Here is a 16,508-nt window from a genome sequence, read left to right on the forward strand (position 1 = left end):
CCAGCCAAAGACTCAGAGCCATACCCAGGATTTGACGCACAAGTTCAACAAAATTTAAAATATGTAAATGCCATGCAGGATAATGCAGATCATCAGAAACGACAAGCCTTTAACGTCGCTATCCAAGCTATGTTAAACCACCTCTCAGACCCCTCCACCTACCCTATCACAAACTCTGACCTGTCTGCTGCTCCAACCCTCAAACGTCTCAACGATATCAAGCACCTGCTGCGCATACAACACGACATCCTCTGGTATGTCCCTGATGACTGCACTACACCTACGCTTGTGGTTCCTCAGAGCCATAGGGGGGTCATACTGATGTATGCGCATGACACAGCATGTGCCAGACACCACCGCACAAAAGCCACGTATGAAACACTGAAACAGGTGGCATACTGGCCTGGAATGCAGCAGGATGTAGCAGAATACATCAAGGGATGTCTGGTTTGCTGCCAGTTCCAACCAAGCCAAACCACGGAGGACCACTGCAAAAAAGAGGTGTCAACTTCCCATTGTCAGACCTTCAGATAGACTGGGTTGAACCATACTTTCTCACGGTCATCTGCAAATTCACAAAGTTGGTAGAATGCCTTCCAGCACCCAATGACACCACTGAGACCACAGCATACACCACTCACCAGTATCTGGATGAACTTCATCTGGGAACGACCTTCGCTTTTCGAATGACCAAGATCTGGTACTGCAGTTTCGCCCAGCCAATTCAGACAGCTCACCGTCAGCTGTCAAAGAAATTTCTGCCACACTGGACAGGACCTCATGAGATTGTGGACAAACTCTCCCCCATTGCATACCAGATCAAGATGGGCAGGAGTCAGAAAGAACCAATTTTCAGATGGGTCCACCGGAACCAAGTCAAGAGACACTCAACATTTTGGCATGACAGTAAAGGGGGGATGAGCACTAACCAGGCCAAACTCCCTCCACACTGCCTCATCACTAGAACTCTGCCACCAAGGGAACAGCCGCTAATGAAAAGAAAGAGAACTGTCCTGACCAAACAAGGACCTGTAGCGCTCACCTATTGTTCCTTCTCTCTCTCCCTCTCTGTCACCAGGATAATGCTGTGGATCACTGTTCTGTACATCAGCCTACAGGGGAGATGGTCGCAACCTGAAATCGTGTCACCAGGTCCCGCCTCAGGCATCGTCCTAAAAGAGCAACCTGGACTCCTGATCACGAACTGCAGAACACATAGCCAAAAGGTCTACGTCCGACTCAACCCCTGTGATGTCTACAGAGCACACTACACAGCATCAGCACCAAAAACCAGTTGGGCAGGAGAACGATGGGCGCAGAACGCTTTGTTTCACGCAGAGGCCGACATCAAACACATGCTGTACTAACTTCAGAAGATGACTGTCACACAAGCAGATCTCAGCGGACAAACCAAGCGCCCCCAAGCGGTTCCTGGGGGCCCTACTCGGAGCCGCCACAGCAGTCGGAACTTTGTTCAACATTGGAGTCACCAGTGTCAATGCAGTCAGCCTAGCCACGGTGAGACGACATGTGAATGAGATCCAGGAGGAAATACCTTAACTGAGAGAACAACTGACAGCTAAGAGCAAATCACTGCAAACCATGGTCAAATCCTTAAAAGATACTGTAGTAATTCTCAACAAACACTGAACTCTTTGAAACAGATTTTCTCAGTACTGCAGGTGGATCACGCCTATTCTCAACTGGTCACAGCTCTGATGTCAGACATGCTGCGCGAGGTGAGCTCATTGGTGGACAGTCTAGCAATGGGTAGAATTCCACCCTACCTGGTACCCCTAAGCCTGATACAGACCATTTTATCCTCTGCCACTGCAGGCCCAACAAACACCCTGCAGGCGCATCTGGCCTACTCCCTAGGTAGCGCAATTCCCTTAAGCATAGCCCCCGAACAAGGCGAACTTGCTTTTCTGATAAACCTGCCAATCATCGAGTCACACAACATCTACAGACTCAAAGACATTGTCAATGTTGGCTTCTGGCAGGAAAACACCCACATTAGAATACGCACCCCGACGTTGTGGCTTACCACGACAGCAACGAACAGCTGTACCTTGCACCAAACCTGCGCATGTGCAGCCTCACTAAAGACATTCATTATCTCTGCCCCAGCAAACCTTTCCTTCGGGACAACACGGACGGCATCTGTGGGCTACGGCCCATGAAGATTGACTCTCGTTGTCGTGCCTCAGCTAAACCCACGAGCCGAGGTAACTAACACCCAAGCTGAAATCGTAGGTGACCGATGGCTGGTCAACACCCCAGCCAGCACGGCAACTTTGACCTACGACCAACACGAGACAGCCACCCGCATCAGTCTACCAAACCAGACGGTGTGGATTCAAGTTCCAAAAGATGCGATTCTTCACATCGATGAACTCACATTCTATCACCTTCCCAGTGAGGAGTACCACACCGAACTGGAAATTTCAACTTTCTTTAGGGACCACAACTTCACTTTAGACCCTGAACTGGAGATGAGAATTGCAGAAGGGGGGACCCAACTAATTGATGTCACGGCCATCGACACTACCCTCCAGGCACTTGCTCGCATGCCAGCTATGCACAGACTCCCTGTTGTCCGAGCATTGACCGCCGCTGACACGGTACTGTGCCTCTCCACAGGAGTAGGATACGCCCTTACCCTTGGCCTAGCTTTCATCCTCTACCAAGGGGTCAGCGGGATGCAGGAAACAGTGAACAAGTGCACAGCTGCCCTCCCTCGAGCCTTCAAGGGGAACCGTGGAAAGCAAGACACACAAGCCGAGCAAGAGTCCAACCTCATTGAAATCACCCCTCTGTCTACATGTGAAGCGCTGCAGAAAATTAAGATACACCTGCCATCCAGACCAAATGACCTGTCCAAGCATCACCTATTGAACCATCGCCCACCAAAGTGTCTCAGGACCCTGGTGGCCATGAAGAGGGGATATGTAGCAAATGGCTCGAAGTCAAATCGAGGCCATTTGGCGTCTGGATCATAACAGCCCTAAAATTGTGATAATTAGATGACCCTGTCTCCCTTTGTGACAACCGTCGAGATCTCTATCACCTATTAAGGTTGTAAAATGGGCGACAATTAAAACAAATGCAGACTCACCCAGAGTCATTCGGATTCAGCATCTTTTCTCTGAGCCCTGTCTTTCTTCGGGACAGTCTTCCTGGCTTGCACTTTGCACTTTCGGACAATCTATGCGGAACAATCCGCCATACGGAACCACCTAACGGACTCTATCATCTTACGAATACACCTGGATTCTCTCTCCCTCCCTGCTCACACTGCGCGCATCAGAAACTTCGCACCGCATCACAAAGAGCCAAATGCAAGTATAAACTTGTTTTACTCGCTGATGTTTAAGCTTTACCCCTTATAAAAATTAAGGCGCTCCTTAGAGATTTTCAGATGGTTTGTGCAGATGTTAAGCAATAGTGCTATTACCAATCTTTTACTCTCTCTCTAGCTTTTTCAGTCTTTTCTTTCTCATCTATGTTTTATGTTATTGTATGTGTGTATGTTTAGTTAGTCGTTGTGTGTACTTCGTTTGTAGTTAATAAACCGGTTTTGCATTTTCACAATTGAATTGTTTCTGTGTTCAATGCTCATGAAATTAAAGTCACTATTTCTGCCTTTTGATCCAGCTACAAGCTGCGAGTAGCACTGTATATCAGTGAGAAGGTTAATTTTAAAGGCCATGAAATTAACATTTCTTAGACGTTAATGTACGATTATGGATATATGGCTTCGGTGGACGAACATATTAATAAATTTTTAAAATTAATTTTGCTACGTCAGGTAAAACCTGATAAATTTGTATAGTTAATTACAGTTAATTATACATAATATTCCCTTTGAGCTAAAAACAAAGATTCCCTTGGGAATCCCCGTAGTGTTTCGGTCGGAGGTTCATAGTGTTTGAAATAACGTTATTCCCCTCCTCCCGCTGAATCGCTACATTACCATCAACTGTGTGCTAACCATCATTTTTCAAAATATTTTCTTCATTATTTATCAAGATACTTCCAAAAAACATTTTTCCTACTGTGGAAGTCAATGTTAATGTATTTCAGTATTTGCTTTACAGGCTTTCAGAGGTGATACAATGACGACTTAAACATCCCGACACAACTGAAGGCGTAAATTAAAGAGATAGTTAAATGAAAATTGTGTCATTATTTACTCATCCTCGTGTTGTTTTAAACCTGTATGAATTAGTTTTTTCTGATTAACACAAAAGAAGATATTTTGAGGAATGATGGTAAACCTACAGCAGATAGTGACCATTGACTTCCATAGTAGGAATAAAAAAATGATGGAATTTAATAGGTACCATCAACTGTGTGCTAACCATCATTTTTCAAAATATTTTCTTCATTATTTATCAAGATATTTCCAAAATATTTTTTCCTACTATGGAAGTCAATGTTAATGTATTTCAGTATTTGCTTTACAGGCTTGCAGAGGTGATACAATGACAACTTAAACATCCCGACACAACTAAAAGCATAAATTACAGAGATAGTTCAATGAAAATTGTGTCATCATTTACTCATCCTCGTGTTGTTTTAAACCTGTATGCATTAGTTTTTTCTAATTAACACAAAAGAAGATATTTTGAGGAATGATGTAAACCCACAGCATATATTGACCATTGACTTCCATATAGTAGGAATAAAAAAATTATGAAATTTAATAGGTACCATCAACTGTGTGCTAACCATCATTTATCAAGATACTTCCAAAATATTTTTTTCATACTATGGAAGTCAATGTTAATATATTTCAGTATTTGCTTTACAGGCTTGCGGAGGTGATACAATGACGACTTAAACATCCTCGACACAACTGAAGGCACAACTTAAAGAGATAGTTAAATGAAAATACTGTCATCATTTACTCATCCTCGTGTTGTTTTAAAACTGTATGCATTTTTTTCTGATTAACACAAAAGATGATATTTTGAGGAATGATGGTAAACCAACAGCAGATAGTGACCATTGACATCCATAGTAGGAATAAAAAATGATGGAATTTAAAAGGTACCATCAATTGTGTGCTAACCATCATTTTTCAAAATATTTTCTTCATCATTTATTTCCTACTATAGAAGTCAATGTTAATTTTTTTCAGTATTTGCTTTACAGGCTTGCGGAGGTGATACAATGACGACTTAAACATCCTCGACACAACTGAAGGCATAAATTAAAGGTAGGGTAACACATTTTGAAAAATGCTAACGGTAGCCGCCTAGCAATGAAATCCCGATCCCACCCTCAAGTCAAATCGCCATCCAAAGTCATGCCTCTTTCAAAACACATGAACACGCACAGATCAGACGGTCACATCATCATTAGTTTAAGCACACGTTCGGTTGTGTAGACGTAGTAACTATATCGTTACGCTAATCCGTAAACGAACCCAAATTTCATAAGCAACACAATGTTTCATCAAAGTAGAATATCTGAATCCATGTTAATACAAACATATCACGTACCTACCTTACCAAAATAAACAGTGCAACCACCCTTTCAGACCCTTTGCCTCCTGCAGCCGTTTCATCTCGTGGTAAAGCAGTAAAGTTACTGATGTTAATTTGGGTTTTTGCTCTTGCTGATCTAGGCAGTTTTTGCTGTTGTTGTTATAAAAGATGTCTTTCGTTGTGTGCCTCATGTGTAGGTTGTCAATTCAGCAGAAAAGTTTGCTGTTCTCACTGTTTACAGACAGGAGGTGAGCGCACGTGAACGCGCCGATGACATATGGTGTCTGCGTGGACTCGCTGCGCGGTGGGCATTCAAATTATGCTTACGTATAAGGGACAAAAATGGAAACGTCCGTTCGGACCAAAATCTATGATTTGTTGAACATTTTTTTCTTTCACAGATGACATAAACTTCTACAAATACATTTAAGCAACTTAACACAGTAATTGCTATCAGGATGTGAGGAGACTTTTAACCAGCATAACAAAAAATGTTTCAGGATCAAATCTGTTACCCTACCTTTAAAGAGATAGTTCAATGAAAATTGTGTCATCATTTACTCATCCTCGTTTTGTTTTAAACCTGTATGCATTAGTTTTTTCTGATTAACACAAAAAAAGATATTTTGAGTAATGATGGTAAACCCACAGCAGATAGTGACCATTGACTTCCATAGAAGTTTATGGTTGATATAGAAATATGTGAGTGAACAAAGTAGGCTACAGAACAAAAACGTATAAGTTCAGACAGAGCCTAAAGCGGGTTTTTAAGGCAGTGGAGTCGGGATGGTCATCCTAATGTTTCACATGGACGTTGTTGTTGATAAAAAGCATGTGGGTGAAAGTCAAGTTCAGGTAAAGTCTGCGGTGCGGACGCTGCAGATAAACAAAGATAAAACCTTTAAATCTTAAAATATATAGCTTAAAATGTGAATCACGGTTGTTAGGGTTGCTAGTTATTCTCTGCTATTTGCTTCTCAGTAGAACTGTACAATACGGAGTGCGGTTACCGCGACAACCCTAAATCATACAGTTAAAGCCGGTTGTAGCCATTTGGGATTGACAACTATTCATCCGGCGCGTCTCCCCGCGCGGGATCGATCACACATCCAGATACAGAAGCCACTTTGATGTTGATAAATGTAAACGGACTGTGTCCTGATATACTGATGATACGATCTGCCAGATGTGAAAAATGTGTTTGTATGTTAATGCAAATAAACCCTTTGCCGGAACTTCACCGACTTCCCATTTCGGTGTCACATGACCAATGGAGCGTAAATGATTGGCTGGATGTTGAATGATTTGATACAGGGATCGATTGCTTCTCCTTGCTTCCCTGGATGTTGACTCTGAATATTTTTACACAAAATTTTTTGAGACGTTGAATTATTTTGCACTGAATTTTCTGAGACATTGTTTTTTTTACACCGAATCTTTTGAAACATTGAATGTTTTTACACTGAATCTTTTGAGACATTGCATTTCTTTACACTGATTTTTTTTAGACATTGAAAAAAAAATTACTGAATTTTTTTAAAACATTGAAAATTCGATGGCTTTTAAAATTTAAAGTCTGATTTAGATGCAAAATAAAATTCAGTGTTAAAAATTAGAATTTAAAATCCAACGGCACAGATTTACTTCCATAGATACCCTGATATAAAGTTTTTTTTAAACCTTTACAATGTGATCAGATGTTACCTGTCGTGCAGTTATATAACATTTTTACAATGTGATCAGATAATATCCTGTCATGCAGTTATTTAAACCTTTAAAATATGATCAGATGTTACTTGTCGTCTAGTTATATTAAACCTTTACAATGTGATCAGATGGTACCTGTCATGCATTTATATTAAACCTTTAAAATATGATCAGATGTTACTTGTCGTCTAGTTATATTAAACCTTTACAATGTGATCAGATGATTTCCTGTCGTCCAGTTTTATTAAACCTTTACAATGTTATCAGATGTTAACTGCCATGCAGTTATAATAAACATTTAAATTGTGATCAGATGTTACCTGCCATGCAGTTACATAAACCTTCACAATGTGACCAGATGATATACTGTCATGCAGTTTTATTAAACATTTACAATGTGATCAGGTGTTAGTTTCGCATCCTCTAAATACTCATGTGTTGAAACTAATTCACAAAACAAAAGATATATCTGACCACAACATTTAAAAAGAAATTGACAAAAATCTTAAGCAGAATTATTATATAATACTATCAAATAATATTGCCCACTTCAAAACAAACTTCAGTGTTATTCAGCCCTTAACAGAAACACCAAATTGGCAAATTACTTATCAATAAAACAACTAAAAGAAATACAAATCCTGTTAAAATATTGACTTGGGGACCATGAATTCGCAATAGAAAAAGAAAGACACAAACAATCCTGGATACAGCGATTATGCAAACATTGTGATCGAAATGAAATAGAGGATGAGTTGCACTTTCTTCTTGTTTGCCCAAAAGACAAATCTTCAAGGGAATTCTTTTTTGCCAAATTTGAAAACTTGAATTGTTCATTTTTAGTTTGAATAATACAGAAAAACGTCAATATTTGTCGATATAGCAGCCAAATTAGCTGCAAAATCAGGCCAAGTGATATTTCAGGTGGGCTGGTAGGATTGTGGGGGGTTCTTTAACACTCTGGGGTCCGAACACTGGCAGAGGTTCTGACATGCTCTTACATTTGATCTTTTACAGTGGCTTTAAAACATATTAATGGGAAGTGTCTCATAACACAGCATTCAGCAAAAACTGGGCTACAATAATATATGAGCTACATGTATGTACATGTTTGTATTTTTGAGAGAATAATGTTTATGCGTGGTTTTTAAAAAAAGCTAAATTTTTAAGTCACTGATATAAGTCCATAAAACCCATACTAAACATGTGTTCACAACATGTTTTTCTTTAAAATACTAAACTAAAACAAACTAAAAATTTTAATTTGATATGAAATGCTGTTATTCTTAAGAATTATTCTCATGTCTGTAAATACAGATTTTTGGCCAAAAGATTGGCTGTTATGTGTGGGCCCAGGGTGGGCCAAGCCTCTGATTAGGTGGGCCAGGCCCACTCTGCCACCAACACCCCAGGCAAAATATGTATATGAAATCAACAGTTTAAGAGATGTTTAATATATTTTCTTTTAGTTACATGTTTGTATTATTAATAATGAAATAAATAATGATTGATTATAAAGACATTGAGGCAAATGTAATTATCTGCATTGTTTTATTTCTGTTAATTTTGTTATGTATGTATATTCTTTGTATATATTTATTGAAAATGCTTTGACAATACTACAGCTCAAATGTCATGCCAATAAAGTAACTTGAATTTGAACGAGAGAGAGAGAGAGCAAGACAGAGAAAGAGAGAGACAGAGAGAGAATGAGCAAGAATCAAGTGCTTCCTAATAATAGCATATTTATTATTTTAAAATGACAAAACAAAAACATTCTCCTGAAAGTACAATGTAAAGAAAGTTGGTCAATAAGCACAAACTATTATCAACTGAAAGATAAACTATTGATGAAGATATGATTAACAAAAAAGCAAACAGACATTGTCAGTGGAGTGGTATGTATAGGCAGTTTAAAATGTTCAAGGTAAGAAAAAAACAGTGCTACAGTTTAATGGGTCACATTATGGCAAAAGATTAAGCACTTAAACAGGCTCATAAATCTGTGGCATCTATTCATTCAGTCAAAAGTGATCACATAATCAGACCTCACAGTAAAACATGTATCAGTGTTAAAGGGACACCACTTTTTTTTTAAATTGCAAATTTTCCAGCTCCCAAAGAGTCAAACATTATATTTTTACCGTTTTGGAATGCATTCAGCCGATCCCCGGGTCCGGCTGCACCACCCCCAGCATAGCTCAGCACAATCCACCGATTCTGATCAGGCCATTAGCATCGCACAAAATAAACAACCAAAGACTTTCAATATTTTCCTATTTAAATCTTGACTCTTCTGTACTTACAACGTGTACTAAGACTGACGGAACATGACTGCAGCAGGCGCAATGATATTAGGCGGCACCTGAAAATAGTCCCCTTGGTAACTTTTAATAGCAGGGGACTATTTTGGGGCACCGCGAAATATCATTGCGCTCCCTGCAGGCATGTTACGGCAGCAAAGTCCTTGATCATTACCCCAGTTTTAGAGTACAGTTCCTAGACATATCAGCCTAGAAAATGGCAACTTTTAATTTTCCGTTGAAGAGTCAAGTTTTAAATAGAAAAAATATCAAAACCTTTTAGCGCGATGCTAATTGTCCAATCAAAATAAATGGACTATGCCAAGCCACGCCAAAAGTGGCACCGCCAGACCCGGAGATCAGCCGAACGGACTCCAAAACAGCAAAAATCCAACGTTCATGTCTACGGGAGCTGGAAAATGCGCATATTTTTTTAAAAAGTGGAGTGTCCCTTTAAATATAACTATTTTTAAACTTACACTTCACTGACATAAATGACAGAAATAATTCTGGTCTAGAACGACACCTGCTAATAGTTTGACAAAATAATACTCAATTTAGATTAGTAGTCAGTCTTGTAGTTTGATAAACCTTACACAATGTCTAAAGCATTTAACCTGAAGGATTCAATTCACATTTTTAACTGAAAGAAGCTGCACTTATAAAACCAAAGAATTCACTGAACAAGTTCTTCAAAAAATGTTTTAGATCTATACAACATGTGGCTCATGCAATTAAATGACTGGCCATTGGTTTCTTCACCCATAAACATTCGTTATAGCACCTGGTACTATATCAGTGTTCACACTATTAACAGTAAGCTACTGTATGCCCGGTTGACTGCAGACTTATATAAAGCTTGTCCTGAGATTCAAAACAATCATACACATTAACATCTTCAATACTGTAAAAATCATCATAACTTCAAATAAAAGCCGTACTGAAAGAGCTTTTGAAAGCAATACCTACAAAAATCACATCAAGCAACTCAAACATAAGCACACAACAGAATATGCAACACGAATATTAAGTTCAGCCACATATATGATTGTATTAACAAACATTTAGGTATACATCCATGTACTACTATTGTTCCTCGCAAGGCACTTTACTCTTTATCTGGAGTTGTAGTCAGGTGAATACAAGCGCAATCTTGGGCTTCCCTTCATGTCTGAAGACAAGCTGTTGTTGAAGGGGCTGTCAGTCAGTTTAGCGACACCTGACAAACAGCAACATTGTCAATGACAAAAAATAATTAAGAATGAATAAATGGTAAGACATCTGCAAACATCGACCTGAGGGACAGTTCTTTCAAATAAAGAAAATTCCCTGACAACCCTTCGGCTTTCAATAAGGATCAATACTCGGATGCACACTTGTCTAAATAAATCAAGTTCTGAATGTATGTTCGGGAGAAGGGTGTGTAAGTGTGTGTGAGGATGTGTGAGTGTGTAAATGTGAGTGAATGTAAGTAAGAGTGTGTAAGTGAATGTAAGTGAGTGTGGGTGTGTAAGTGTGAGTAAGGATGTGCAAGTGTGAGTGTTGGTGTGTAAGTGTGAGTGAAGGTAAGTGTGAGTAAGGGTGTGTAAGTGGGAGTAAGGGTAAGTGTGAGTGAGGGTGTGTAGGTGTGAGTAAGGGTAAGTGTGAGTGAGGGTGTGTAAGGGCGAGTAAGGGTAAGTGTGAGTGAGGGTGTGTAAGTGTGAGCAAGGGCAAGTGTGAGTGAGTGTAAGTGTGAGTGAGTGTAAGTGTGAGTGTTTAACGCCCCATTCAGACAGCCAACGAAAGTGACCGTTGGCGACCGTATGGGCGTGTCCAGCGACGCGAGAAAGTTAATGTCGAGCGACTTTCAGGAGCGACTACCAATGAGAAAAAAGCATGGAGTTCACGTCATCCTTCTCTCGTCAGTTACTGGCATGGATGGTACTCATTTGTTTATGACAAGCAGATTTAGAAACGCCTCATTGAAAGAGACAAGCGACAACGTCGCTGGCTGTCTGAACGAGGGGTAAGTGTGATTTTGGGTGTGTAAGTGTCAGTAAGGGTGTGTGTGTGTGTGTGTGTGTGTGTGTGTGTGAGAGAGGGAGTGAGGGAGGGTGTGTAAGTAGGGATGGGAATTGATAAGAATTTAACGATTCCGATTCCATTATTGATGTTGCTTATCGATCCGATTCCTTATCGATTCTCATTGGGTAAGGGAATAAGTACAAATTTGTATGTTTGTATTAACTCGCTTTAATATCTGTTTAGAAGACACAGAACAGAGTATACACAAATTAAGTGTAGCAACCTCAGAACAAACTTACAAGTAGGTGAGCTACTTCTTAAAGTAAAGTCCAGGGACCTATAGCCTAGGGCAGTGTTTCTCAACCAGTAAATATGTGTTAGGACTAGGAATTAATAAAACAGAACTAGACTAACATAAAACATGCAACTTTTGGTCATGCATGCATTTATTATTTTCTTTTGAAAAGACTTTTGGGAGTACTTCGACTCGCCTGAAAAGTCCGCTCCCCTTCTCCCTCTCATAATGGGAGAGGGAGGGTGTTAATGCTCCGATTCTAAGTACTCCCATAAGTGCTATTACGCCATACAATATAGTTCCTCTTTTAAATCCGCTTAGAAAAGCGCTACGTTTTATTTTGTACCACCAAACTTGCTCGTATAACTACTCGTCTTAAATAGGAAAAACGTTGATGTGTTTGGTCACTTCTAACTTTATCTCTAAATGGTACCATTGAATGAATGGGGCTAAGCTAAATGCTATCGCAGCGCGCTCCAGCGCTTACGTGCACGCACATAGATGATGGAGGGATGTGTCAACAATTCTTAGTTAAGGTAATAACATAGTTTAATATTGAAAATGAGTAGACTATTCCTTTAACACATTACCTTCGGCATTAATAACAGATGGTGGCCCGTTAGCTCCGCTGGTGTTTGACTCGGTGGTGTTGTTGTTGTGTAATAGTGTATCAAACACGCGACAGTCCTGCAACGCGATCGCTTTTCGCGTGAAATATAAGTTATTGATTCAACTGTTTCAGTGTTTCACGAAGCCTCAATCTGCCCACCACTAATTATAACCAAACTTTGGATCGTTCTGCCTCGATGCAATGTTTGCTGCGTTCTAAACCAAAACAACACAGCGTGTGTGTGTGTGTGACGTCATGACACATTTGCAACCAGCGGAACCGATAAGCGGAATCGTTAAGCAGGCATGCTAACGGTTCAAAGGAATCGATTTCCATCCCTATGTATAAGTGAGTAAGGATGTGTAAGTGAGTGTGAGGGGGAGTATGAGTAAATGTAAGTGAGTGAGGGTGTGTTAGGTGTGAGTGAGGGTGTGTAAGTGAGTATGAATGTGTAAGTGAGTGTGGGGGGGTGTGAGTAAATGTAAGTGAGTGAGGGTGTGTAAGTGTGAGTAAATATAGGTGAGAGTGTGTAAGTGTGAGTGACTGTAAGTGAGTGTTGGTGTGTGAGTGAGAGTATGTAAGTCAGGGATGGGCAACTTCGGTCCTGGAGGGCCGGTGTCCTGCAGAGTTTAGGTCCAACTTGCCTCAGCACACCCGCCTAAAAGTTTCTAGTATGCCTAGTAAGACCTTAATTGGCTGCTTCAGGTGTGTATTGAGTTCTGCACGAGAGCGCTCTCTGGCTTTTGGATGTAGTGGCATTTCACCGTAATTCATTGAGAAGCATAGCAAGCATCATTGGCCGATATATCGGTGCACCTCTACTTATTTTAATCAGCTGGGTGTATTCTCAGATGCATATACCTGCAGGAGGTGGAGTCTTCTGAATGAAAGCAGGATGACTGACAGAATCTCTTGGAGAAAACAGTGCATGACACACTATAAGGATAGAAAACAGTATATATTAATATACACACACCTGCCACATCCATAGACATAAACAATTAAACCCTTGTATTGTGTTTTTAACCATAAAATTCAAAGAGTGTGTGAACAAATGTGGAAGTGTTTACCAATGATTACAACAGCTGTGGAAGCCAGTAGAGCAAATAAAGTGAAGAACATCACTTGATAAGAGTCTAGAAACTGCTGGAAAATATTGGGTCCATCCTCTTCATCTGTCATACGAGCTATAGGAGCAAAGAAACTTGTGAATAATAATGATCAAAAATAAATCAACAACAGGTCTATTCTAAAGAAACAAAAACAAAACATAATTAGAAAAAAAATCATATGATGAACAAAGATTCAGTCATCCTATTTTTCATACTATCAGCCGCATTTTTTTCATAACTTGGCTGGTGCTGCATCTTATTGTCAGGTGTGCCTTGTAAGTCATTATGAATTAATTTTGACATTTATGGGGCAAAAGACATCATTACAGTCTACAGCCGCAAGAGTCCGCTATATGCTGCTCCTGTATTTATGTAAATCAATGGATTCAGTGATGCGGAATGACGAGTCTGTGAACTTCACGCTAGTTGGCTTGTTTGGTTAATTTAGACTATTCAACATTCCAGGTAAGTTCTGTATGCTATGGTTTATCGTTTAAATAACTGATAATATTACTTTAACGTACAGACATCTATTCAGCCTGCTGTTCTGTCTGCTATCGTTTAGTTGAATAACTTGCCTTTTCAGATTAAATTTCTGTTCTTCGGCTTAGATTTTGTGAAATAATTAGACGTATAGTCAACTTCGACTTATATATATGTTATTTCGACTTAATGAAGCATTTTTAAATGATGCGGCTTATAGTCTGGAAAATACGGTACCATTAAAGGTAAACTATTTTGGATTTGTTTTCTAGATGTACCCGGAGTATGTGTGTGTGTGTGTGTTGTTTTGGTTCTAAATACCACACAGATAATTTATTATAGCAGGTTAAAATGCTACTTTTTAGGTGTGAGCTATTTTTTGGATGTGTCACTTTAAATTAAAATAAGCTTGCTGGTGCTCCCTTTCCAGAGGAGGGTGGAGTTTCAACAACTCATGCTACAGCAGGAAGAGAATCGCACACGCAGTCAGTAATGTTCAGTAGTGGTTTTAAGCCTTATGGGGCGGTTTCCCGGACTGTGATTAGACTAGTCCTAGACTAAAATAAATGTAAGAGCAGTCCAAACTGAAAACAACTTGCACTGACATATCTTAAAATACATCAGTGCCTTTTGTTTTGCCTTAAAATGCATGCCAGTAATGTTTTTGTAAGATATGGTTGTTAAAACTAGTTATATTTCCTAATTAAGCTAAGGCCTAGTCCGGGTTTAAGATAATCCCTGTATGGGAAACCACCCCTATATGTTTAAACCAGTTTAAAAAGTCCATCATCTGACTGTATTGTGCTTAAATGCTTATTTATGAATTAGCAGATGGTGAGAATAAAAATAAAGGCACACAGAGGTCAGGTCTCATTATTTTATAAATAATGTGAACACTGCTGTCCTACTTGTGATCATGCATGCTATCATAGTTTCATCATAAAATCACATACTGTTTTTATAATATGGAAGCGAAGTTGCATTCTACTGTTAATCACACACGCAAATTTCCTAGTCACGATGAGCTGAGTGAAGCCTCATCTTTTATAGCAACGCTAAATGGGCTGTTTCCTGTCTGTAATTTGCACTACACAGACCAGAAATAGCACAAAAGTAATGTGAATAAAACATATCAAAGTCATGTGTAAAAGCACACTGGACACGCACTGAAAACGCTCTTCTGATGTGCAGCTCAGGCGTGTGATGATATTAACAGATAATGATTGTTCGGCAGAGAAATCTGTTAACTATCTGGGGTCGCCTGCGGCGCATGTGCTACAAACTTCTAATTTTGGACATACAGATATGATTCATACATAATTTAAAACGTTAAAGTGTTTAGTTTTTTTTGTGTCCACTCCCAATAAAAACACAATGTTGTGTTTTTTCGCAAAATTAAGACAATAAACATGAAGTGTGTCCTGTTCTCTCTCCCTCAGTGAAGTCCTTTCAGAAACGCGTCAGATTAACTGTAACTTAACGAATACTTGTCATACAAACAAATGCTTGGAATGTCTAAATGATGAAAGTGAAAACGAAAACAAATATTGCCATTCGTTGTTAACTTTATAAGAAGAGGGAGACATACCGCCTTTCTCTTGTTACCTCATTATCTGAAATAAGTTGCGAACGCCACACCCACGCGGCATTGATAGTAAGCAGAGACTATCCATATGCATAGGTCATGCCCCGCATGGCAACTCAATCCCTGATCCAGTCTCTCCATTCAGTCTCTGAAAGTTTTCTTTCCAGACGAGAGTAATTTCTCTGTACTTCCGTCAGACAGTAGTACGCACGACGGCCACACGCATACACAAACATACAAGGCATCATATTTGACGCGCTTTGTAATATTCTTATGAAAGACGCACACTGGACATCAAAACCTTGTTTATTCTCGTCTGTCTCTGCACAGCAAGTTAATTACACGCACAAACACACACCTGGCCAGGCATTCCTTTGCTGCTTTCACGTACAACACATGACAGAGAAATGGCATCTGTTAACAGACATCGTGTTTGTATTATAATGATTAGAAAAACACATATAATAGTCCAGACAACGATGGGCAGTTGTTCGTAATCAAAACTCTTATTTTAACAATAGCCAAACAGTACTTTTACCAGAGTTCAATAACAACTTAATATACTACATCCCTTATTAAATTTACCATGATTAACTATAGTATTTGAGCCAAAAACATGGTTGCACTTTTTCTGTAAATATATATCACCTCCATAAATATTGGAACAGACGCACATTGTGTTATTTTAGCTGTTTGACAAAATTTATTCCAGTTACAGTCATATAGTGAACTTATTGGCTTAAAGTGCACACTCTGCTTATGACTTGCAAATATAACTCAGTTAACTGAAATAAACCAGGCTTGATGACATATGCGGCCTCCGGAGGCTGCAGCCTTCGAATTAAGAAATGGCCGTTCTAATTGTTCATTCAAAGTTGCGAAAAAGTAACAATCTGCCCTACCAGTAAACCACC

The 16,508-nt window shown here is 39.5% G+C and overlaps 1 protein-coding gene across 3 annotated transcripts in view; it reads right to left on the reverse strand.

The window, feature by feature from the left end:
* Nucleotides 1-8,927: 8,927 nt before the first annotated feature.
* nup210 (nucleoporin 210) overlaps nt 8,928-16,508 on the reverse strand; it is a 302,105-nt gene continuing 294,524 nt past the window's right edge. For all 3 annotated transcript variants that reach the window (XM_073853990.1, XM_073853989.1, XM_073853991.1), the window contains 3 exons: nt 13,485-13,601; nt 13,276-13,350; nt 8,928-10,724 (listed from right to left, as the gene is read on the reverse strand). In XM_073853990.1, the coding sequence (XP_073710091.1) occupies nt 10,621-10,724; nt 13,276-13,350; nt 13,485-13,601 (296 nt within the window). In that variant the 3' untranslated portion in view covers nt 8,928-10,620. The remainder of the gene's footprint in view (nt 10,725-13,275; nt 13,351-13,484; nt 13,602-16,508) is intronic.

The sequence above is a fragment of the Misgurnus anguillicaudatus genome, chromosome 16 (genome assembly GCF_027580225.2).
Source record: "Misgurnus anguillicaudatus chromosome 16, ASM2758022v2, whole genome shotgun sequence".
Taxonomy (NCBI): domain Eukaryota; kingdom Metazoa; phylum Chordata; class Actinopteri; order Cypriniformes; family Cobitidae; genus Misgurnus; species Misgurnus anguillicaudatus.